Genomic DNA, 25,189 nt, shown 5'->3' on the forward strand with positions numbered 1-25,189 from the left:
ATAGCCGAATCATAGAAAAATAAAGTTACCACACATAAACAATAGCTGAAAAATATCATAAAATGCAGACAATCGAATGATAGGAACTGAAATTATTTTATACTTCACTATTTCTAGCCAAGATCATAGCATTTCTGTTAAGTTTCCTTTGAAGGATTTTCTGAAAGCAAAATCAATCAAACATGTGGTATTAAAGATTAATGTTGTGCTGCCTGAAGATCAAGCAAACTGTTTTGGCAGCATAGCAGAGCTCCTGCAGGAGGATTAATTAGGAACACCTTCTGCTGTGATGATATGTAAGGAAATAAATGTTTCCATCCAGTTTTCATAATTACAAATCCTTGCTAATGAATGCCGATTCTAAGGCTATAAAGTGTTGTGATCTGAAATATGCAGTCCACACTAACCTTCAGATTCTTTTTGACATCTTCATTACTGATTCCTATGTGCCGCTGACAGCTTCCAGTGTTACAAAAGCAGCCAGTGCGAAGATGAATGTTGTATAAATCTGCCAGCTTATCCACCTGTAACAGTAAATAATAACGATATTTTCAGAAGAAAAATAAGTCACATTATCAACCAGGTTGCAAGAGATTAGTGTATAATAGTTACAACTCTGCCAAGGATGGTCCCAAGCCTGCCTGCAAAAGTAGCATTGGGCATGGGACTAGCAACCCCATTCCATAAAACCACCCAGAGGTACCAGTAGTTCCAAAAGACCTCATCCCTGGGAGAGAAAGGACCTTTGCCTACAGGGATTTTGGTCATGTGATGAAAGCTGGAAGTCTGTAGAAGTCAAAGGGCCAATCAATGTCCTACAAGGAAAAGAAGATGGGGATGGATAGGGCATGAAGTACCAAGCACTAACACAGAACATCCAGGGAAAGCATAACAGAGGTCGGCCGAAGAACAACTGGTGATGCAAACTTGAAGCTGACACTAAGAAGATGGGCTGTGGCCGGCTGGTGGCGCAACGACATCAGCGCTGGACCCGGGAGCGGAGGTTCCTGGGTTCAAAACTAGTCAGGTCCGCCCCCGAGCACACTTTCCATCCATGCCGGGTTGAGTGTTGAGACTGCAACTCAACCTCGTAAAACAAAGGGAAAATGCTGCAAAAATGTCTGTGTGGGGAGTGGCGCGCCACACAGTCTCTCTCGCTCTGTGCCTTGGAAACAGCCATGAAAACTCCATCATCACGGACGCACACACAGACACGCAGACGCGCACGCACATGCAGATGCACAGAATCACACACGCCAAAAAAAAAGATGGGCTGTATCCAGGGGCAATTTGAAAGACCAACCCAGGGCAGAGGACCTGGTGAGCTGCTGTCATTGTCCCCAGCAGGAGTACTGGGCTTTAGTAGTAGTATAATAGCTGCATTTTTTTACTCTTAACATAGCGTTTCAAAAGTCAGCGTATAAATTAAAGAGTGGAATTTCAATATTTTTTTGTATGTCAGTTCATCAACAGGATTCAGGTACAAACTGTTCATTGCATTAAAGGAAAATTACTTGTAAGATCATTTGAGAACAGTAAGAATGGGGATGGTGGAAATGAAAGGATGGAAGGGAATGTCCCAAAAGGAACAGCAAATGTTTTGAAGATCTGAATGGATTCAAACAGTTCTTGTTGATGCGACAGAGCACAGTGTCAGGAAGGGGGAAAAGGGAAAAATACATAGAACATATAGAATAGTACAGCACATTACAGGCCCTTCGGCCCACAATGTTGTGCCAACCCTCAAACCCTGCCTCCCATATAACCTCCCACCTTAAATTCCTCCACATACCTGTCTAGTAGTCTCTTAAACTTCAAGAGTATATCTGCCTCCACCACTGACTCAGGCAGTGCATTCCACACACCAACCACTCTCTGAGTAAAAAACCTTCCTCTAATATCCCCCTTGAACTTCCCACCCCTTACCTTAAAGCCATGTCCCCTTGTATTGAGCAGTGGTGCACTGGGGAAGAGGCGCTGGCTATCCACTCTATCTATTCCTCTTATTATCTTGTACACCTCTATCATGTCTCCTTTCATCCTCCTTCTCTCCAAAGAGTAAAGCCCTAGCTCCCTTAATCTCTGATCATAATGCATACTCTCTAAACCAGGCAGCATCCTGGTACATCTCCTCTGTACCCTTTCCAATGCTTCCACATCCTTCCTATAGTGAAGCGACCAGAACTGGATACAGTACTCCAAGTGTGGCCTAACCAGAGTTTTATAGAGCTGCATCATTACATTGCGACTCTTAAACTCTATCCCTCGACTTATGAAAGCTAACACACCATAAGCTTTAACTACCCTATCCATCTGTGAGGCAACTTTCAGGGATCTGTGGACATGCACCCCCAGATCCCTCTGCTCCTCCACACTACCAAGTATCCTGCCATTTACTTTGTACTCTGCCTTGGAGTTTGTCCTTCCAAAGTGTACCACCTCACACTTCTCCGGATTGAACTCCATCTGCCACTTCTCAGCCCACATCTGCATCCTATCAATGTCTCTCTGCAATCTTCAACAATCCTCTACACTGTCTACAACACCACCCTTTGTGTCGTCTACAAACTTGCCAACCCACCCTTCTACCCCCACATCCAGGTCGTTAATAAAAATCACGAAAAGTAGAGGTCCCAGAACAGATCCTTGTGGGACACTAGTCACAACCCTCCAATCTGAATGTACTCCCTCCACCACGACCCTCTGCCTTCCGCAGGCAAGCCAATTCTGAATCCACCTGGCCAAACTTCCCTGGATCCCATGCCTTCTAACTTTCTGAATAAGCCTACCATGTGGAACCTTGTCAAATGCCTTACTAAAATCCATATAAATCACATCCACTGCACTGCCCTCATCTATATGCCTGGTCACCTCCTCAAAGAACTCTATCAGGCTTGTTAGACATCATCTGCCCTTCACAAAGCCAAGCTGACTGTCCCTGATCAGATCATGATTCTCTAAATGCCCAGAGATCCTATCTCTAAGAATCTTTTCCAACAGCTTTCCCACCACAGACGTAAGGCTCACTGGTCTATAATTACCCAGACTACCCCTACTATCTTTTTTGAACAAGGGGACAACATTCGCCTGCCTCCAATCCTCTGGTACCATTCCTGTGGACAACGACGACATAAAGATCCTAGCCAGAGGCTCAGCAATCTCTTCCCTCGCTTCGTGGAGCAGCCTGGGGAAGAGGACTGGGTCGAGACAACAGAGACTTATGGAGAAGAGAAGTTATAAGCCGTGCCTCCCCTTGACGGTGCCTGTCAGGAGTCAGAGAACATTCCGGGAGAGCAGTGTCATGTGTTTTACTGAAACGTGGCTGCACGAGGACATACCCGATCAAAGCGTTTCCACAGAGGGCTTCCAGACCGTTTGAGCTGACCGGAATTGCACTGAGAGCGGTAAGCGCAAAGGAGGGGGGCTGGCGGTTCTGGTAAACAACAGATGGTGCAATCCTGGGCATATTACGATCAAGGAACGTGTTTGTAGCCCAGATATTGAACTTTTTGCTGTTGGACTCCGGCCATATTATTTGCCAAGGGAAATCTCGTATGCAATTGTGGTTGTTGTGTACATCCCTCCCTCTGCCAACCCGACGTCGGCATGTAACATCATTTACATCGTCATAGCCAGATTACAAACCCGGCACCCGACTGCCCTCATTACCATCTTGGGTGACTTCAACCATGTTACCATGGCTTGAACACTGCCCAACTTCACGCAGTATGTGAGCTGTACAACCAGAGGGGAGAGGACTCTGGATTTGATGTACGCTAATGTTAAGGATGCATACAGCTCCTCTCCCCTCCCCCATTGGGAAGGTCAGATCACAAGGTGCATCTAAAACCCTGCTAAGTGCCTCTGGGAAAGAGTAAACCTGCAACCTCGAGGACAGTGAGAAAATGGTCGCAGGAGGCTTATGAGGCGCTCCAGGGTTGTTTTGAGGTGACAGACTGGCAGGCACTCTGTGAGCCACATGGAGAGGATATTGATGGGCTCACAGAATGCATCACTGATTACATCAACTTCTGTGTGGACTGCAATGTTCCGACAAGAACTGTCCTTTGTTATTCAAACAACAAGCCATGGGTAACAAAGGACATTAAGGACATCCTGAACGCTGAAAAGAGGGCGTTTAGAGATGGAAATAGGGAGGAGCAGAGGGCAATACAGAGGGACCTGAAAGCCTGGATCAGGGAGGCTAAAGACAGGTACAGGAGGAAGCTTGAGTGGAAACTCCAGCAGAACAACATGAGAGAGGTCTGGAGGGGGATGAGGACCATCACTGGGTTCCGGCAAACTAGCAACAGAGGAGCTGAAGGCAGTGTGGACAGGGCCAACAAACTTAACCTGTTCTTTAACAGATTTGATATTGTGGCCCCTGCCCATCCCCCACGAGTCATCTGTTGTCAGCCCCCAACCAACACATATTCCATTCTCCCCTCCTACCCCTCCTCACAGTCCCCCACCCTGCTCTCATGACTATACCCTTTCCCCACACGAAACCACCACGGTGGACTTCACAGCTGAACAGGTGAGAAGACAGCTGAAACGTCTCAACCCAAGCAAGGCTGCAGGACCAGATGGTGTCAGTACCAGGGTGCTCAAAGCCTGTGCCTCTCAGCTATGTGGAGTACTTCACCATGTATTCAACCTGAGCCTGAGGCTCCGGAGGGTTCCTGTGCTGTGGAAGACGTCCTGCCTCGTTCCTGTGCCAAAGACGCCGCGCCCCAGCGGCCTCAATGACTACAGACCTGTGGCATTGACCTCCCACATCATGAAGACCCTGGAGAGACTTGTTCTGGAGCTGCTCCGGCCTATGGTCAGGCCACACTTAGATCCCCTCCAATTCGCCTACCAGCCCCGACTAGGAGTTGAGGATGCCATCGTCTACCTGCTGAACCGTGTCTACGCCCACCTGGACAAGCCAGTGAGCGCTCTGAGGGTCATGTTTTTTGAATTCTCCAGTGCGTTCAACACCATCCACCCTGCTCTGCTGGGGGAGAAGCTGACAGCGATGCAGGTGGATGCTTTCCTGGTGTCATGGATTCTTGATTACCTGACTGGCAGACCACAGTACGTGTGCTTGCAACACTGTGTGTCTGACAGAATGATCAGCAGCACTGGGGCTCCACAGGGGACTGTCTTTTCTCCCTTTCTCTTCATTTACACCTCGAACTTCAACTACTGCACAAAGTCTTGTCATCTTCAAAAGTTTTCTGATGACTCTGCCATAGTTGGATGCATCAGCAAGGGAGATGAAGCTGAGTACAGGGCTACGGTAGGAAACTTTGTCACATGGTGTGAGCAGAATTATCTGCAGCTTAATGTGGAAAAGACTAAGGAGCTAGTGGTAGACCTGAGGAGAACTAAGGTACCGGTGACCCCTGTTTCCATCCAGGGGGTCAGGGTGGACATCGTGGAGGATTACAAATACCTGGGGATACAAATTGACAATAAACTGGACTGGTCAAAGAACACTGAGGCAGTCTACAAGAAAGGTCAGAGCCGTCTCTATTTCCTGAGGAGACTGAGGTCCTTCAACATCTACTGGACGACGCTGAGGATGTTCTACGAGTCTGTGGTGGCCAGTGTTATCATGTTTGCTGTTGTGTGCTGGGGCAGCAGACACCACAGAATCAACAAACTCATTCGTAAGGCCAGTGATGTTGTGGGGATGGAACTGGACTCTCTCACTGTGGTGTCTGAAAGGAGGATGCTGTCCAAGTTGCATGCCATCTTGGACAATGTCTCCCATCCACTGCATAATGTACTGGGTGGGCACAGAAGTACATTCAGCCAGAGACTCATTCTATCGAGATGCAACACAGAGTGTCATAGGAAGTCATTCCTGCCTGTGGCCATCAAATTTTACAACTCCTCCCTTGGAGGGTCAGACACCCTGAGCCAATAGGCTGGTCCTGGACTTACTTCCTGGCATAATTTACATATTACTATTTAATTATTTATGGTTTTATTACTATTTATTATTTATGGTGCAACTGTAACGAAAACCAATTTCCCCCGGGATCAATAAAGTATGACTATGACTATTCCATCAGGCCCCGGGGACTTATCCATCCTAATGTATTTTAACAACTCCAACACCTCCTCTCCCTTAATATCAACATGCTCCAGAACATCAACCTCACTCACACTGTCCTCATCGTCATCAAGTTCCCTCTCATTGGTGAATACTGAAGAGAAGTATTCATTGAGAACCTCGCTCACTTCCACAGCCTCCAGGCACATCTTCCCACCTTTATCCCTAATCAGTCCTACCTTCACTCCTGTCATTTCCTTTACCTTACTCGCCAAGGCCTTCTCATGCCCCCTTCTTGCTCTTCTCAGCCCCTTCTTAAGCTCCTTTCTTGCTTCCCTATATTCCTCAATAGATGCATCTGATCTTTGCTTCCTAAACCTCATATATGCTGCCTTCTTCCACCTGACTAGATTTTCCACCTCACTTGTCACCCATGGTTCCTTCACCCTACCATTCTTTATCTTCCTCACTGGGACAAATTTATCCCTAACATCCTGCAAGAGATCTCTAAACATCGACCACATGTCCACAGCACACTTCCCTGCAAAAACATCATCCCAATTCACACCCGCAAGTTCTAGCCTTATAGCCTCATAATTTGCCCTTCCCCAATTAAAAATTTTCCTGTCCTCTCTGATTCTATCCTTTTCCATGATAATGCTAAAGGCCAGGGAGCGGTGGTCACTGTCCCCAGATGCACGCCCACTGAGAGATCTGTGACCTGACCCGGTTCATTACCAAGTACTAGATCTAGTATGGCATTCCCCCTCGTCGGCCTGTTCACATACTGTGACAGGAATCCGTCCTGGACACACTTAACAAACTCTGCCCCATCTAAACCTTTGGAACTAATCAGGTGCCAATCAATATTAGGGAAGTCACCCATGATAACAACCCTGTTATAAAAGGAAAAGATGAGTTTTGAGGACTCAAGAGTATATTCAGCAAACGAATCCATTTCATCGGTACCAAAATAAGGGGAACTTCTTATGGAACTCCATGTCACTATCTACAACCGATTATCATCACTGCCTGTCCCAATTGTATGCTGTGTGCAAATAGACCTGCAGCAGATGGCACAACCATGATCTGACTGTGTCAAGCAAATTCTCATGGCTTTTTGAAAGCTGGTCTCTTTTCACCTCTCCCACTCTGGTGTGTCAGCCAGGGACAGCAGGACCTTGCCATGGCACCACCTATACCGTCCTTATGTTAAAGCTGTTTTGCATCCTGACAGTATGTGTGCCAGTGAACCCTGCTGACCACAAAGCTTGCAGTTAGGGTCCTTTCTCAGCACCATGTGTGCAACTGTGATGGTGTAGGGACAGTGTCATACACAGACTGCAGGAAGAAAAAATGCGGAAGAGCTTCAGTCCTGAAAGCTCTGCCTAGGTGATCTTGCGCTTGGGAAGATCCCATTTCTTCCAGGCCTCCTGTGACCCCCAACTCCACTGCCTTTGATAACCACCTTTCATCCTCGCAGTTCTGTACTTCTGAATGGACCATTTCAAGCCTATTTCTTGCACTTGCACCCGTCCCTCCCACAGTAACCTTGCCTTTTTTGTTCACCATGCATCTGGATTTCCTTGAAGGTCATCCTAGCACAGGTAGCTACATTGTCCATGGTTTCCAATATCCATCCTTCTTGGGCATGGGTTACAGTGGTTACTCTGATGTCATCCACGCACACCTATATTGCAGGATGTCAGATGCCGGGCTCCAACACTGGGCCTCAGGTTACGTCTGCTACTGCTGATATGAGGAGATTCATACCCATGACAAACAAGATGGGGGAGGTGGTACAATCAGATGGAGTCCCCCTTTGGAGGTCTTGCCACCTGGTTGTAAAGTGGGCTGAAGTGAAGCGTAGCTTGAATCCTCCTAGGTATCTGGTGATAATGTCTCGCGTTACTGGCGGGATATTGTAGTGGTCCAAGCCAGCCTGGATGAGAACATATGGAATTGATCCGTAAGCGTTAGCTATGTCTAACCAGACTACTGTTAGGTCACCTTTCTTCTGCCTGGCCTCGCGGATCAATTGGCTGATTATTGAGGTGTGTTTAAGGCACCCAGAAAACCTGGGATGCCACCTTTCTGGATGGATGTGTTGATATAGTATTTCTCCATTAAGTAAAAGGTCAACTTTCTCTCAAGCACTGAGAAAAATACCTTGCACTCCACGCTAAGAAGGGAGATTGTCCTAAACTGGGTGATTGTAGAAGACTCTTCTTTCTTGGGAATGAAGCATCCTTCAGCCATTTTTCAGCTTGGTGGGATAGAGCCTTTGGTCCAAATCTTCCTCATTATCTTCCACAGCCTCTGGAGGAGTTTTGGGCATTTCTTATATACCTTGTAGGGATACCACCTGGTCCTGGGGCAGCAGATGGGTTTGCTCTCTTCATGATATTCTGGACCTCCTGCCATGTTCAGCTCAGTTTCTGGGATTCTTGATTGAGGGACTTTTGGATTGAAGTCTATTCCCTGATTCCTATGGGGGATCGCTGTGTGATTCCTACAGATATTCCTCTACCTTCTTCTTTGAGTTGGTTAAGTTCCCAGATTTTTTCTGGCTGAAAAGAGCCCTGGCAAACCTGAAAGAGTTTTTAAACAAACTACGCTCTCCTTCTCCCTTGCAGCTGCTCTCCCCTCCCGAGTTTGCGCAGCTGTTCCTGCAGTTTACTGATTAGATCTTTGACACCTTCTTTATCGTCAGGGGATCTGTTTTTGAATTGTTTGTTCAGGGTCTTTATCTCACTTCTCAGGTGGTGAATCTCCCTTTCCCTCCTGTTTGGTTGCTGTATTGGTTTAAGATCCCCTTTCTTTTTTCATTGGGACGAATCGTTCTTAAGCAAAGTTGAACATGATGGCTGTGGGTGAGTCGATTTCCTGTAGGTAGGTCTCCTGTCAATGTCGGCCGTCATCAAACAGTTTCTAAGATATACTGCCTGATGATCAGGGCCATCTAATCCTCTCTTCCCTTCATGAATAAATTAGGATGTCCGAGGGGGCATTCACTTGGTCCCTTTTTCGGCACTGGGGCAGCTCAGGTCCTTCCTTCCTTGTGCCCGTAACTCCTGGTGGAGTCATCGGGGTGCCGTCATGACAAGCTTTGCACCAGTCTGTTCCATCTGTCGTGGTTGTCTGCCAGAGCCTGGGTCACTGCAAATGTTTTCCCTGTCCATTCTTTAATGTTGTCCATCCATCTTTTCCTCTGTCTACTTCTCCTTCTTTTCCCCTCCACAGTTCCTTGTAGAACGGTCTTTGCAAGGCCACTGGATCTTGGTACGTGGCCGTACCACCTCAGCCTTCTTTTCTTCACCGTTGTGAGAAGGTCTTCATGGGGGCCAACGTGGTGCTGGATGGTCTTGCGGACCTGCTTGTTTGTGATGTGGTCCAAGTATGAGATGCCCAAGATGTTGCGACAGCATCTCATTTCCAAAGCCTGTATCTTCCTCTGTAGCTCTGCTGTGAGGGTCCATGTCTCACATGCATACAGGAAGATGGAGAATACCAATGCACCCAGGAGTCTGATCATGGTGATGTTGCTGTCCCTCCACATTGTCTTGAGTTTGGATCGTGCAGTAATTGTCTTTGCGGTTCTTGCCACAACTGCAGCTCAGGTACGGAGAGATATTCAGCTCTGCGGGGTGCCGCTGCCTGGAGTTCTCCATTGTCTCACCGGATGTTCAGTCCATGCATTGCACTTAAGTCACCTTCATTCCACAGCGTGACCTGCTTTGGTGCACCTTCAGGCTTTTGATGTTTTTGCAGATTTTGCCACAAAGTGCCTCCCTGGTCAGCGTTGTTTGCTTGAACCTTCTCCTTATTGTATTTCCAGTCTAGGCCATTGCCATCTTTTGTGCACTGTTGTTTTTTAGATTATATTTTAGATTAGATTCAATTTTATTGTCATTGTGCCGAGTACAGATACAAAGCCAATGAAATGCAATTAGCATCTAACCAGAAGTGCAAAAGAATAGTATTATTTACAAATAACTGCGGAAAAAGTAAGTGTTACAGCACCCAAACATAAAAGTACTGAGACAGTACAATATGGGTGCAATACTGTTTAGTGCTGTGATGTGAGGTTTGGCAGGGTCACAGCCTCAGGGAAGAAGCTCTTCCTGAGCCTGCTGGTGCGGGAGCGGAGGCTCCTGTAGCGACTACCGGATGGGAGGAGAGTTAAAAAGTCCATGGTTAGGGTGAGATGCATCCTTGATAATGCTTTTCGCCCTGCCTAGGCAGCGTTTATGGTAGATGTTCTCAATGGTGGGCAAATTGGGTGCCAATAATCCACTGGGCAGTTTTCACCACCCACTGGAGTGCTTTGCAGTCTGTTACGGGACAATTGCCAAACCACACTGAGGTGCAGTTGGTGAGTATGCTCTCAATGGTACAGCGGTAAAAGTCCGTCAGTATCCTGGGACTGAGGTCAGCTTTCTTGATGCGCAGCAGGAAATAGAGGCGCTATTGCGCCTTTTTGATAAGGATGGAGGAGTTCAGGGACCAGGTGAGATCATCGGAAATGTGGACACCAAGGAATTTGAAGCTTGATACCCACTCCACTACAGCTCCGTTGATGTATATGGGGACATGAGTGTGGCTCCTAGCATGCCTGAAGTCCACAATAATTTCCTTGGTCTTCTGGGTGTTAAGGGCCAGGTTGTTATCGGCACAACTCGCGGCCAGGTGCTGGACCTTGTCCCTTTTTGTAATTTATATTAATTTTAATTCTTTGCATTGCATTTCTGTGGCAAAACAACAAAGTTAATGTTATATATTGTAAGTTAGTGATAACAAATGTAATTCTGATTATGCATGTATTTTCCATACAGTGCTTCTAAATACAAGACATACTACACCTGGGTGGTTCTAGAAAAATATTAATGATTAATTAAACATTTTATATATTGCAGATGCTTACGAGCCTGCTCTTCCTTTCAAAACGGGAGCCTCCACATGTGAAACCTGTCTATCAAAGAAAGATCCATCTGAATATGTCAATCTCCAGGTTCTCAAAAAAATGCATCAAGCTTTTGTCATGCCTGTTCCTGCCTGGCCTCTTCATGTCACTTAACTAGTGGCTTGGGTACATATATTATGAATGAAACTTTGAACAATTAATTATTTCATTTTTAATAATTAAACATATCAAAATTATTAAAATAATCTTTAAAAACATAAAATCACCTAAAGAAAATACATTTAATAATTTAAAACCTTAATATAAATACAAGTATTAAGAAATGTTGGAATCAGGCCTTTCATCAGCACAAAGAAGCGTTTCAAAACAAGCACACTTTAAGGTGCAGAGAAAGGGATAGAGTGCATGGAATAAAGAGTAACTCGATGATGACTGAAAGAACCTGAGGGTGAAAGGATATTGGACGAGGGGGAGGATGGGGGAGAGGGGGGAGAGGGAGGCCAAGGTGGGGTGGGGGGGAGCCTCTTTGGTACACATTTGTTGATGAAGTCTGTGATGGGAATGACATAATCATCTGAGTTGTCTGCTGAATCTTTGAATGTGACCTGTCTTCTGACTCAGAGCATTTGTGCAGAAGCTTATCTGCTTCCTCAGACCAACGCAGCACAACTTTCTGTACCAAATCCTCCTGCTTCAGCTTTGTTTGTACTCAGGGAGTAGGGTCATGTCCTGGTGGTCAGATTTACTGAAGTGAGAGTGGGGTGAGGTGTGGATCGGGAGGCATCTTTGATGGTTGAGGGTGTGTTTGGACCCCTGGTGAGACAACAGACATTCTGGTAATACAGTATTTTGGTAACATAGTCACAAAGACATCGGAAGTGGCGTGGAGGGTCTCGGGGTACTCCATGTTGGATTAGAGGGTAGAATTGTTATTTTTCTTGCATTTTCCTTATAGTTTTACTTTCCTATATTCGCTTATAATTTTTATTTAAACATCTACATACATCTAATTGTTCTGATTCTAATTACTCTAGTGTAGTTGGTGCTGCATTTTCTAAAAACCTCAATTTTTCTGCAGCAAGTATCACGCCACTTGAACTGGCTATTTAACGGGTTAATTATTATCACTGCAAGGTCATCTCCAGTCTGAGTCTGAGATGATCACTTCTTTTACTTTGTCTTTTTTTTGCTCCTTTGTTTATCCTTTGTTATTGTACACTTAATAAAATAGCCATCATCACTGAGTTTTATGCCTCACTCTTGACTCTCAAAGAACACCCAAATCAATGTCACCAAATCCAACACCCATTTGAAGGCTGTTGACCACAGAGTATAGTTAATAGAGTGCAAGTGTCACATCCATCTGGCGTGCTATACATATACATCCGTTTTTTGCTTTCATTTTCACAAGCGAGAGAAAAAGATTTTTAAAAATGGAGAGATACGGAACACAGCTATTGCTGGAAATCTTAATTAAAAGGGAAGACTGGTTTTCAGTTATTCTTTCAGGTTGATGGCAGATGGGAGTCTGAAAGAGCAATGTCATATCAAATGCAAATTGGTTGACTGCTTTGAATAACATCCCTGTTCAAGGGTCATCCCGAGCTTCTAGCTGTCTCTCACTTTAAGTGTCTATCCCATTCCCAATACGCCCTTCTGGCCTATTTTCAGTTTGTTTCAGGATGAGGTGGTTTTAACTCTCCCTACAAACACTGTCTGACCTGCTGCTGGTTCCATCATTCGCTTTTACTTCATATTTCCAGAAACAGTTTCTCACATCTGAATCTCTTCATTCCACCAAGATTTTATTTTCACTCATATTCTCATTCATCTCTCCCTATCTACTCCTCTACATGCACCGGCAGCAAATAATAAGCCTTCCCTGTCTCAGGTAACACCAACACATATCCTCTATATTCCCCTGGTCACCTCCCTATCACAGACATTACAATTGTTCCCTACACCCCTTCTAAATTTCAAACATCCGTGCTTTCTACCTCATCACTGTGAAATATTAGCTCTTTTTTTTCCTCCTCAAAGGATGCCACTTGACCTGTTCACTATTTCCAGACCTTAACATTTTTATTTCAAACTTTCAGAATTTGTCATTTGCTGCTTGAATGAAGAATTACAATGGGTTTTTCTACCTTGTCACTGTCAAATCCTTACTCCGATATATGAAATCTCTGTTAAGTCTTAACAAGCACATGGTTTTTGAATGGTTTCCACAGCATAAACACTTGGCAATCACGGAAAGTGTGTACGTTCATATAGAGTGGAACCATGGAGCATGTTGACAGATTCAATCAGGAATTTGTCAGCAAGCTCAGGGTTTCAGTGCTTGAGTGTATATAGTGCAAAAGTGCCCAACCTGCTTATATTAACATGGGTAAATACTGACAGTTCACCACCGAACCATCAACATTCACTAGCACAACCTGGCCCATTAAGTCCATAAACAACATTGCTTTCATTATAATGTAGATTTACATCATTGTCCACGCTCTTCAGGGTTTTCAGCCTCTAACACCAGCCCACAGAATTATGCTCACACTGAGCTTCAATACTGACAAATGATGTCAGGTAGAAGATATTGATTTCAGATCAGAAATTGAGTTGTAATCACTGATGTGTCAGTCTGCGCAGCTATTGATAACCTGTAAGCCGGGTACCCAATTGTTCAAATAGATAGATAGATAGATTAATAAAGTATATCTATCTATCTAAAAGGCAAAAGAGAAACAACAAATTGGAAGAAGGCCACTGGTTCGCAACAGATTTTCCTCAGTCGTCATCATTGTGGAGAATTTTATACAATTTTAGCAAATAGGCATATTTCAAAACCTCTTTTGGAACCCATGAGCAGATGTTGTACTGAATATGTGACCAAAATTTTCTTTACATTTTAATTATACCTGCGACAGCTAATAGATTTCTGGCCATTTCAAATGCAGTGAACTGCAAGGTACTTTACCCAAAAAGAAGAATGTCCTTACTTTGACTGTAAAGGGAAGCTAGAGAGTGTGTAGAAAACATTTATAAAGGTTTTGCCTGGAGTTGAAGGCTTGAGTTATCAGGCAAATTAGCTATGCTTGAGCAACACACATAAAAGTTGCTGGTGAACACAGCAGGCCAGGCAGCATCTCTAGGAAGAGGTACAGTCGACTTTTCGAGTCTCGGCCCGAAACGTCGACTATACCTCTTCCTAGAGATGCTGCCTGGCCTGCTGCATTCACCAGCAACTTTTATGTGTGTTGCTTGAAATTCCAGCATCTGCAGATTTCCTCGTGTTTGTGTAGCTATGCTTGAGTTTGCTTTCCTTGAAGGAAATAGGCTGAGAGGTGACATGACAAGAGGTTAAATAAAATTACGAGAGGCACAGATAGGGTCAATAGCTGTGTCTGTTCCTTATGTAGAGGTGCCTAAAAGTAGAGGGTATCTGGAATGAGCTGCCAGAAAAGTTGTTACAAAAGAACAGGAACAACATTTAATAGGTAGCTTGACAAGTACTTGAAAGAGCAGAACTTAGTGATATGCAATTAATGCAGGCAAGTGGGAAACAGGTGTGATGATCAGCATAGATACAATGGGCCGAAGGGCCTGTTTCTATGCTGTACGACTTCTGATTGTTGCGGCTTCCCTGTGTAGCATGACAAACATTGTGGCCTGATCGTCCTTCATACGAGATTTTTAAAAAGTGGCAATAGATTTAATTACCCACCGTTGCATAACCGACAATGTCACTGTTCTCATCAAGTATGTTAAAATTAATGATCGGCCCCTGAATGTCTGGAGTTTCAAATTCATTATCGCTATAAATCTGAGCAACTGGTCTTCCATTAGCATGATGCATTCCGGAAAGCATTATGTAGGTATACCGGGCAAGGCTGAAGGTATGAAGCATGATATTTTGCATTCCACCTGCAAATAAAATAAAGGAACTGTTATAGTCAATATCAATACACTGCTGAGAACAAGATTTGATGTGGTTAGATTTTGTGAAAATAAATTGTTAACATTCAAATAATAATATTAAAACAAAGAATATCATCTGTTACCAAAAAAACTACAGCAATTTCATTTCTTTTGGAGCATCTATTTCTTCCTCTAAAGCTTTCAGTAACATTCAATGTGTGCTATCCAAAATGTATGTTGGCCACTTCATATATCTAATCATGTAATTATTGTTTCCTGGCCACATTCTAAGCACTCTATGAAGGTACTAGTTCATACATTTAAAAATAATGGGCATCAACTGTAAAGCATCCAAAGGAGGAACAAGACACTTCACTGCCCAGCTAAGCCATATCCATTCAGTGTGGTGCAAACAACTTAGCATTCTGACTGGCTTTACAGTAAATTACAGTTTTCATACCATGCTTTGCTAGCCTTATCAGCAAGTAAGGATTAGCAGGTTAGGTGCCATCAGAAAACCAGAGAGCTGGTCTAGGGGCTGGGCCTTGCTCATGTAGTGATACAGTCATAAAGGACTGAAATAGGCCTTTCACCCCAACTCGTCCACGCTGACCAAGATCCTCAAAATTAGTCCAACTTACCCAGGCTCGGCCAAATTCATCCAAAACTTTCCTATCCACAAACCTGTCCAATTTTTTGTCTGTTTTAGAGACAAGTTTTCTATGAGGCACAATGTACCTTTTGGAGTTGTTCGGGGAAGCTATTTTGGTCCCCTACTCTTCTCCTTATACATGCTCCCCTGAGGAGACATCATTAGACAGCATAAACTTAATTTTCACAGTGATACAGATGACACATTATTATGTATCTCAGTTAAGCCTGATGACGATAACACCCTATATTCATGCTTCTGGTATGGCTGCAGTAAGCAAATGGATGAGCAATAATTTTCTAAAACTAAATGAAGGTAAAACTGAAATATTTCTGCTTGGTCCCAAAGCCAAAAGAGACAAAGCTTCTTCATAAAATTGGGAACTTGGCTGCCCCTGTACAACCAGAAGTAACTAGCATGGGTATTATCCATGATTCAGATTTGAAGTTTAAATCCCACATAAAGTGACTAGAGAAGCATTTCTACACTTAAGAAACATTGCAAAGGTTCATCTGTTTCTGTCACATAATGATGCTGAAAAACTAATTCATGCCTTTATATCAAATAGACTAGATTACTACAAACAAGAGAGAATCTGCAGATGCTGGCAATCCAAGCAACACACACAAAATACTGGAGGAACTTAGTGGGCCAGGCAGCATCTACGGAAAAAAAGTACAGTCGGTGTGTCATCTGTATAAATGTCATGCTGAAGGGTCTTGGCCCGAAACATCGACTGTACTTTTATCCATAGATGCTGCCTGGCCTGCTAAGTTCCATCAGCATTTTGTGTGTGTTGCTTAGATTACTACAATGCATTTTTATGGCTTCCAAAGTAATTGACTGACAAACTTCAATTCATTCAGAATGCTGCTGCTAAGACATTTAACCAAAACCAGGATGAGGGAGCCTATCACTCATGTATTGGTTCCCTGTATATTTTAGGATTGATTTTACAGATCCTTTCTTGTTATTAAAGATCTTAATGGTCTGGGACCAAAGTACACCATAGAATCACTTTCATTTTATAATCTTCTTCAAGCTCTCAGGTCTTCTTCCACTGGTCTCGTAAATTTAAACATTCTCCCTCAAAAGGTAATTGACAGAGCAACTTTTTTTGAACTACACTCTTAAATTGGAATTCCATAGCTAAAACTGTAAGGGATGTAGACTAATTTGACACTTTTTCAATGTCAGCTCTAAGCCTATTTATTTAACCTTGCTTTTAACTAACATCTTTTTTGCCTTTTATTTTCATGTTTACTTTATATTTTTATATTATTTTCATTTTTATATTTTACCCCATTGTAAAGCACTTTGAACTACATTGTCTGTATGAGAAGTTCTCTATAAATGTTATTATTATTATTACTTGCCTTACAAGGTGCGAAACAAAAGACTGTGTGGCGCGCTACTCCTCACACAGACAGTAGGTGACCGTTGACTCACAAAGAGTTCATCCGCCCTTTGACAGGTTTTGTTTTCAGTCCTGCTGGGTGCCTACACACCCTCCTCCCTGGTTAACCAAAGTGCACCGGGGTGTGCCGGTTGAGGCGCCAACAACCCGACCCAAGACGGGTAGTACTGGGCTACGTGGTACCAGCAGCAAGGCAAAGCCCTGACCTGTTCTGCCCAACGCCGGAGTCGACATAGTAGCATTATCATTATTTTTATTTTTTCTCAACTCAATCTGGTAAATCCTGAGGTCCAAGCATAGCCAAGTGTGATCATTTATCAATTGCAAAGAACTTACAGACTATTGTAGAGGTGTTTAGTATTGTGGTTTTCTGGAGCTTTACATAAATATTGCTATGTAAGCCTAATTGTTTAATGCTATTGTGTAGTGACTTTGGGATGATATCAGTGGTAGATAATACTATTGGAACAATGTATACTTCGTTCATGTTCCATAGTTTTACAATCTCTTTTTTTAATTCATCATATTTCTGGTGTTTTTCCACTTATTGATTTCTGTATATTGTGTTTGTTTGGAATGGCTATATCTATTAAGTCAGTTGTTCTTACTTCTTTATCCTGTAATATTATATCCAGATGGTTATAATCGATTGTCTTATCTGTAATAATGGATTTATTGAGAGATAATTTGTAGGACTCTGACTCTAAAACTGGATTAGGCATGCATTTATAGTAAGGTGTCTTTTATGAGTTTGTATTTTAAAACAAGATTTTGGTGAATGATGTTTGCCACTTGGTTGTACCTGTGTAAATAATTAGATAGAGTTGAACTGCTGCAAGATCCTGTAAAACATTGGATTATTTCTGGTTGCTCTTGGCATTTTCTGCATTTATCATCTTGAATTTGTCTTTTACTATGTATTTTTGATCATTTTTGTGCTAACCACCTGGTCCTGTATTGGCACAAGGAACCCCTTTGTTTCTGGAAAGAGGTCTCCAACTCTAAGCCAGGCATCTAGTCTGCTCAGTTCTTCCATGAAGTGTCATGATCTTTCATTCAGTTACAAAACTGAACTGAAATGAGTGTTGGCTATGCCTGTATTGCAGGTTTTACCAGCCCGAGCAGAGAAAAATCAAAAATATAATAATTCTCTAGGCCCACTATGGTTTTATCTAGCTTTAAACCTGCTCTCTAATTTACGGAATCGGATGAAAATAAGGTTATCAAATCAGAGACAATCAAACAAGTTATACTTTGACATACCTTCTATATATGGACTATTTGAAAATGTACACTCTTTCATCAATTGCAAAGAACATTCGGGCAATTCCCGTGGTGTTTAGTATTGCGGCTTTCTTATACGTTTCATATTCATGTTTCCTATTTATTATTATTATGTCTCTTAAATGGTGAGGTCAGGTTATTTAATATTGGCTTCCACTTCATTGTTTTTGTGGATTTTTCTTCAAGAGATGACCACAGCAGTGATGCTGGCAACACACCAGAAGCCACTCAGCCATAAAAGTAATTAAAACATCCAGATGAGCACAGAGGTGCAGTCAGTGTATCAGAAACAGGTAGCAGAACTGCCAGTTCTCCAGGGGCCAAGGTAAATAGACATTCAGATCTTCACCCTCAAGTGACTAATGGGACAGCTTATGCAAGAAGAATAAAAGATCTGTACAGTAAAGTGCTAGCTAGAATCACCAGTAAGCCTATTGAAAATCTAGATGTCAAGAGGTTTGCAATTTATCTTGCCCAAGAATTTACATGGAACAGAACAACTTTCTTTCAAGTGTGGAAGTGATGGACAACTCCATCAGTCACACTTGTGGATCCAATTATCACAAAGAATATGTGAAGCGGGCAAAGTTTCAGGTTTCATTGCAGCACAAACAAGTCATTCAACCTTTGAATACTCAGACACCCATCTTGAAAATTCAGAGTATGCCATGCATGAATTTCATGTTGATTTCAATGCATTCAAATGGTCAAAAAGTCTACTATCAATGGTTATAAGAAAACATTGGTTTATTTGATACAAAACGCATAATATCAAAAATAAATTTAAATTTACAGCTGTACTAAAAGTTAATGATTACATTTTAGTATTTGAGTAGTTTCAATATAATTTAACTAATTTTGATCATCTGAATTGGGAGATTATTTTGTTTATGTGATAGGATGATTTATTCCTTTTATTATTTGCGGCTTCTTTAACCCAAATGAAAATGTACAACACTGCCACCATCCAAGTTGTGTCAATGCTGGCTTTTTAAATGGCATTCAAAATTAATCTAAAGCCTCAAATTCTCCTGAACTACCTTCTATTGTTTTAAATACCTATTGCAATATGTCTATTTCAATTACTCCGCAGTAAAATATTTGGTGTTCCAACAACTTCTAAATAAAGAAATATTTCCTCATTTTTAAAATCAAAGGCTCTCATCACATGCTTCTCAACCAAAGAAACATCCGCTTTTCATTGTGAAAAATCACCCAGAATTTTAAAAACTTCTTGTACAATTTTCATAATCTTTACCCGAACATAGAACAATGGAATTTCACGAGCCTTTCTCTTTTCCACAATGGGTAACGGATAACTTCAATCTAAAGCAAATGTTTTTTTTAACTTCCGGGGCACCTAGGAGCGACTCGTGTAGCAGTGGAACTCTCAATGGATACGATTAAATATTCCCATTTCAGCCTGATACAGCTAAAAAGCACAGTTGCTTCCAAAGTCAGTACAGTCAACAAAGATGTCTTAATGCATTTTAAATAAACTATTGCTGCTTAAAACTGATGGAAACAATGCCAAATGGGGACAGATTCATCCTCGTAAGATTTCTCACAGGAAACATGGCTGCAGGTCAGAGATACAAGTGCATTTAAGGAAATGGAGTTTTAAACTCCCAATACCGATTATCTTGCTGGCAAACGTGCAGTCCCTGGTGAAAAATTATCGATGATCTCAGAGCTAGGGAGCTGAATCAGAGGGACATTAGGACCACATGTGTCCTTAGTTTCATGGAATTCTGGTTAACCCCTTCCATACCAGATGCAGTGATTCAGATCAATGGATTTACTATACACTGTCAGGATAGATTTATAGAGTCTTTCAAAAGCAGAGGTGGAGGAGTACGCCTCATGATCAACTCTTCTTGGTGAACAAATATACCAGTGCTGTCCCAATTCTGATCACCAGACCTGTTAAATGCCGTCCTTTTTACCTACCATGGGAGATTTCCAGGATCATTTTGGTAGCAGTATACATTCCACCTCAGGCCAATGTCAGTCAGGCTTTAGATGATCTGAGCAATGGGATCAACATGCACCAAACAGCGCATCCTAATGCCTTCACCATCGTTTTGGAGGGTTCTAACCAGGCCAGTCAGAAAAAAAAAGTTACCAAGCAACAACCATCAACAGATCACTTGCAATACCAGAGGAAACAACACACTGGACCATTGCTACACCACCATCAAGAATGCCTATTGTGCTATTCCACGCCCTCACTTCAGGAAGTCTGATCACCTACCTGTACCTCTACTCCCTGAGTATAGGGGGAGACTGAAGACTGCAGCACCAGTAGTGAGAACCAAGGGGGAATGGACAAGGGAAGCACAGGAGCGCCTACAGGACTGCTTTGAATCAGTGGACTGGACTGTATTCAGGGATTCATCTTCGAACCTGGATGAGTATGCTGCAGTTGTTACTGACTTCATTAAAACCTGTGTGGATGAGTGTGTGCCTATAAAGACTTATTGTACATTCCCAAACCAAAAGCCGTGGATGAACCAGGAGGTACGTCGGCTGCTGAAGGCTAGATCTGAAGCATTCATGTCTGACGACCCAGTCCTGTACCAGAAAACCAGGTATGATTTGCAGAGGGCTATTTCAAGGGCAGAGACAATTTCGAACGACATTGGAGGTGACATTGGATGTACGACAACTCTGGCAGGGTTTGCAAGACATTACTTCTACAAAGTAAAACCCAATAGCATGAACAGCAGTGATGCGTCACTACCAGATGAACTCAAAGCCTTCTATGCCCGCTTTGAAAGAGAGAACATAACTACAGCTGTGAAGATCCCTGCTGCACCTGATGACCCTGTGATCTCTGTCTCAGAGGCCGACGTTAGGCTGTCTTTAAAGAAGGTGAACCTTCACAAGGCAGAAGATCCCGATGGAGAACCTGGTAAGGCTCGGAAAACTTGTGCCAACCAACTGGCTGGAGTATTCAAGGACATTTTCAACCTCTGACCGCTACAGGCGGAAGTTCCCACTTACTTCAAAAAGGCAACAATTATACCAGTACCCAAGAATAATAATGTGAGCTGCCTTAACGACTGTTGCCCGGTAGCACTCACATCTACAGTGATAACATGCTTTGAGAGGTTGGTCATGACTAGACTGAACTCCTGCCTCAGCAAGGACCTGGACCAATTGCAATTTACCTATCACCACAATAAGTCAATGGCAGACGTACCTTTCCTGTCACCTTAATGTCAGTGGTTTACTTATTACACAATATTCAATATAATTTACAAGTCCTCTGAATATTAAGCAGTTCATATGTCTGCATTAACCTAGACACGGATTGCAGGTGGTAGATACCATTCACACCACATAAATGCCTGGTAATGATCATTTCTCCAACGAGAATCTACCCACCTATTCTTGATGTTCAATAGTAATATTTATCAGAATCTCCCATAACAACACTAACCAGGAATTTAACTGGACCATTCATGCAAATATTGTGTCTACAACAGCAAATCAGACACTGGACATTCAATGGCAAATAACTTGCTTACCAACTCAGCAAAGCCTTTCTGCATCTACAAGGGTGAAGTCAGGACCTTAACGAAATATTCTCCACTTGTCTGGATAACTGAGATTATGAAAAGGTCAATATTATCTGAAACAAAGCAGTTTACCCCAATTAAATCACTTCCTCAGCAGCACATACCACTTGTGAAATGCCTTCCAGCATTTACCAGGACAACTCCAACAGCACCTTCCAAAGCTGTGATCTCTGTACTCAGAAAAGCAAAAGGTGTAAGGGACAAGCACCACCAACTTGGCCGAAGTAACATTATTCCTTTCCCAGTGTTTGAACTCCCCACTGAAGACACCATGATCTTAACTTGACAAGAGGAACTGGAGTTCCGGTATTACATTCTCAAGAGTAATTAAGAATGGACAAGAAATATCTAAAATGTCCACAATCTGTAGTTTCATGTAAAAAAGGGCTGCCCCTTTGGGTAATTGCAATGATATTCTTGAACATTACTGTAATTTTCAATGCTTCTTCCCAATATTCAGTCTAATGTATATTTCTGGACTGCAGAAATTAGTCTGGTCAGGTAGATCAGTAAGCATCACACAAGTGCTGCAACCAACCAGTGAGGATACAGCTATCCACTGCATTCAGTACTGATATTTCCAACCAGCCAGTAACGTATCATCTGGAAACTGCGAAGTACCCGACAGAGCTCCAGAATCTATAGATACAGAAATCCATAGCATCTTCGTGAATGAATGCTACGTTGGGCCTGGGGAATCAGTTGGTCTAAGCCTGGAACTGATGATGTCCAACATGTTCCAGTTTCTGTTCACAATGGAAAATAATACACATATTAATTGCCAAATACATTACAATAAAGGTTGTATATTTTCAAAAAGCTAACAACTTCCACTTACATAACTTGCCACCACTGTAGGAACTGTAACGAGATTCTGCTCCAACTCCATCTATAAATCTGCAGATGATACCACTGTCGTGGGCCGTATCTCAAATAACAATGAGTTGGAATATAGGCAGAAGGTAACTTAGTAACATGATATTATGACAATAACCTTGCCCTCAATGCCAGCAAAACAAAAGAGCCGCTCGCTGATTTTAAGAAGCAGGGTGATGCACTGTCATGTACCCCATGACGGGTTAACGAACCAGCAGAAATGGAAAACACTTTGGAGTCCAGTATTGCTATTACTTAATAATATTTGTTAGTAACTACAAAATACAGTAATTTAAATGCAAATAAATCAAACAGGTTAGCAATGATTATATATAAGTAAGTGTGGAATATATATGAAAACCAAACTTCAAGTCTGGGGTAAATAGATACACTCTTACGATGATGAGTAAAGTTCAGTTCATGTGTGGGGGAGGAGGGGGAGGAGGGGGAGGAGGGGGAGGAGGGGGAGGAGGGGGAGGAGGGGGAGGAGGGGGAGGAGGGGGAGGAGGGGGAGGAGGGGGAGAGAGAGAGATTGATTGATTGATTGAGATTTGAGTCTTCAGGTGAGCTGATGCCTTCTATCTTCCCGTTGTCCTCCAAAATCGTCTTTAAGTCACCGACTATGACCAAAACAATGGGGACCAGCTCTTCTGTGATGGAGCTATCAACCCAGGTGAGGGTTGTCCACACGAACAACTCCCCACCGGTCACTCCGTTTTCACACTGGGAGAGCCACTGATCGATCTGCCTGATCGATCCTCCAAAACCCACTTTTTCTGTGGGTACAACAAAGCTCATTCAGTGTCCAAAATCATGTGTTGCAGGGCTATCCTCAACCTTCTATTTATCTCACCGTACTGAGTACCAACTGACTCTCAAATAACTCCTCCCTCCTTTCTCTGTGTAAGAATGCACTAGCAGGCCATGTTCTTGTAGAAATGTAAACACGCTGCAGAGAAACCATAACATTGATTGTCCATCAAATAACGCCGCCCTTAGTCACCATAGCAACCCACGAGCTGCTCGGTGCCCTCTCTCTCCGAACTCAGCAGAAATCCAAAAGTTAGTCTCGGTTCTTTCTCGTACCTTAAAGTGACAGTCCACATGAAATATGAACCTTAGGGGTTCATAACACCATCTCAAAGCAGTCTTTGTCTCTCTGTCTCTCTCTCTCTCTCTCAAAAACAAGATGTCGGTGTTCTCTTTCCAAAAGCACAGTTCACTGGGGTAATTCAGGACCCCGTCACATGCACATACTCCTCTCTACATCAATGATATTGATGTTGAGAGAGTTGAAAGTTTCAAGTACGTAAGAGTGAATAAAACCAAAGCCTATCCTCATCCAACCATATAGATACCACAGCTAAGGTGGCTTTACCAATGCCTCTAGTTTCTTAGGAGGCTAAATAAATCTGAATGTCCCCAATGACCCTCACCAATGTTTAATCGATGCACTGTACAATGCATCCTATCTGGATAGATCATGGCTTGGTACAGTATCGTCTCTCCCCATGACCCAAAGAAACTGCTCGTGGGCACAGCTCAATAAATTCTTTCACGGACTCTGTCTATATGAAACTCTAAAAGCATGTACCACTCGGCCCAAAGGCAGCTGCTACCCTGCTGTTATAAGACTATTAAATGGTTCCCTAGTATAGTAAGATGGACTCTTGACCTTACAATCCACCTTGTTATGATCTCGCACCTTATTGTTTACCTTCACTGCACTTTCTCTGCAGCTGTTACACTTTAAAGATTAAATACTTCAAAATTAGCTATATTTATCACATGTACATCGAAACATGACTCTTTTGACTCTGCCATAGTTGGATGCATCAGCAAGGGAGATGAGGCTGAGTACAGGGCTACGGTAGGAAACTTTGTCACATGGTGTGAGCAGAATTATCTGCAGCTTAATGTGAAAATGACTAAGGAGCTGGTGGTAGACCTGAGGAGAGCTAAGGTACCGGTGACCCCTGTTTCCATCCAGGGGGTCAGTGTGGACATGGTGGAGGATTACAAATACCTGGGGATATGAATTGACAATAAACTGGACTGGTCAAAGAACACTGAGGCTGTCTACAAGAAGGGTCAGAGCCGTCTCTATTTCCTGAGGAGACTGAGGTTCTTTAACATCTGCCGGACGATGCTGAGGATGTTCTACGAATCTGTGGTGGCCAGTGTGATCATGTTTGCTGTTGTGTGCTGGGGCAGCAGGCTGAGGGTGGCAGACACCAAAAGAATCAACAAACTCATTCGTAAGGCCAGTGATGTTGTGGGGATGGAACTGGACTCTCTCACGGTGGTGTCTGAAAAGAGGATGCTGTCTAAGTTACATGCCATCTTGGTCAATGTCTCCTATCCACTACATAATGTACTGGGTGGGCACAGGAGTACATTCAGCCAGAGACTCATTCCACCAAGATGCAGCACAGAGTGTCATAGGAAGTCATTCCTGCCTGTGGCCATCAAACTTTACAACTCTTCCCTT

General features: G+C 43.1%; 1 protein-coding gene across 3 annotated transcripts in view; it reads right to left on the reverse strand.

The window, feature by feature from the left end:
• Nucleotides 1-25,189, reverse strand: part of mocos (molybdenum cofactor sulfurase) — a 122,510-nt gene that overhangs the window by 57,864 nt on the left and 39,457 nt on the right. For all 3 annotated transcript variants that reach the window (XM_072253532.1, XM_072253531.1, XM_072253533.1), the window contains exons 6-7: nt 14,692-14,891; nt 408-524 (exon numbers count right to left, since the gene is read on the reverse strand). In XM_072253532.1, the coding sequence (XP_072109633.1) occupies nt 408-524; nt 14,692-14,891 (317 nt within the window). The remainder of the gene's footprint in view (nt 1-407; nt 525-14,691; nt 14,892-25,189) is intronic.

The sequence above is a fragment of the Mobula birostris genome, chromosome 3, assembly GCF_030028105.1.
Source record: "Mobula birostris isolate sMobBir1 chromosome 3, sMobBir1.hap1, whole genome shotgun sequence".
Classification (NCBI taxonomy): Eukaryota; Metazoa; Chordata; class Chondrichthyes; order Myliobatiformes; family Myliobatidae; genus Mobula; species Mobula birostris.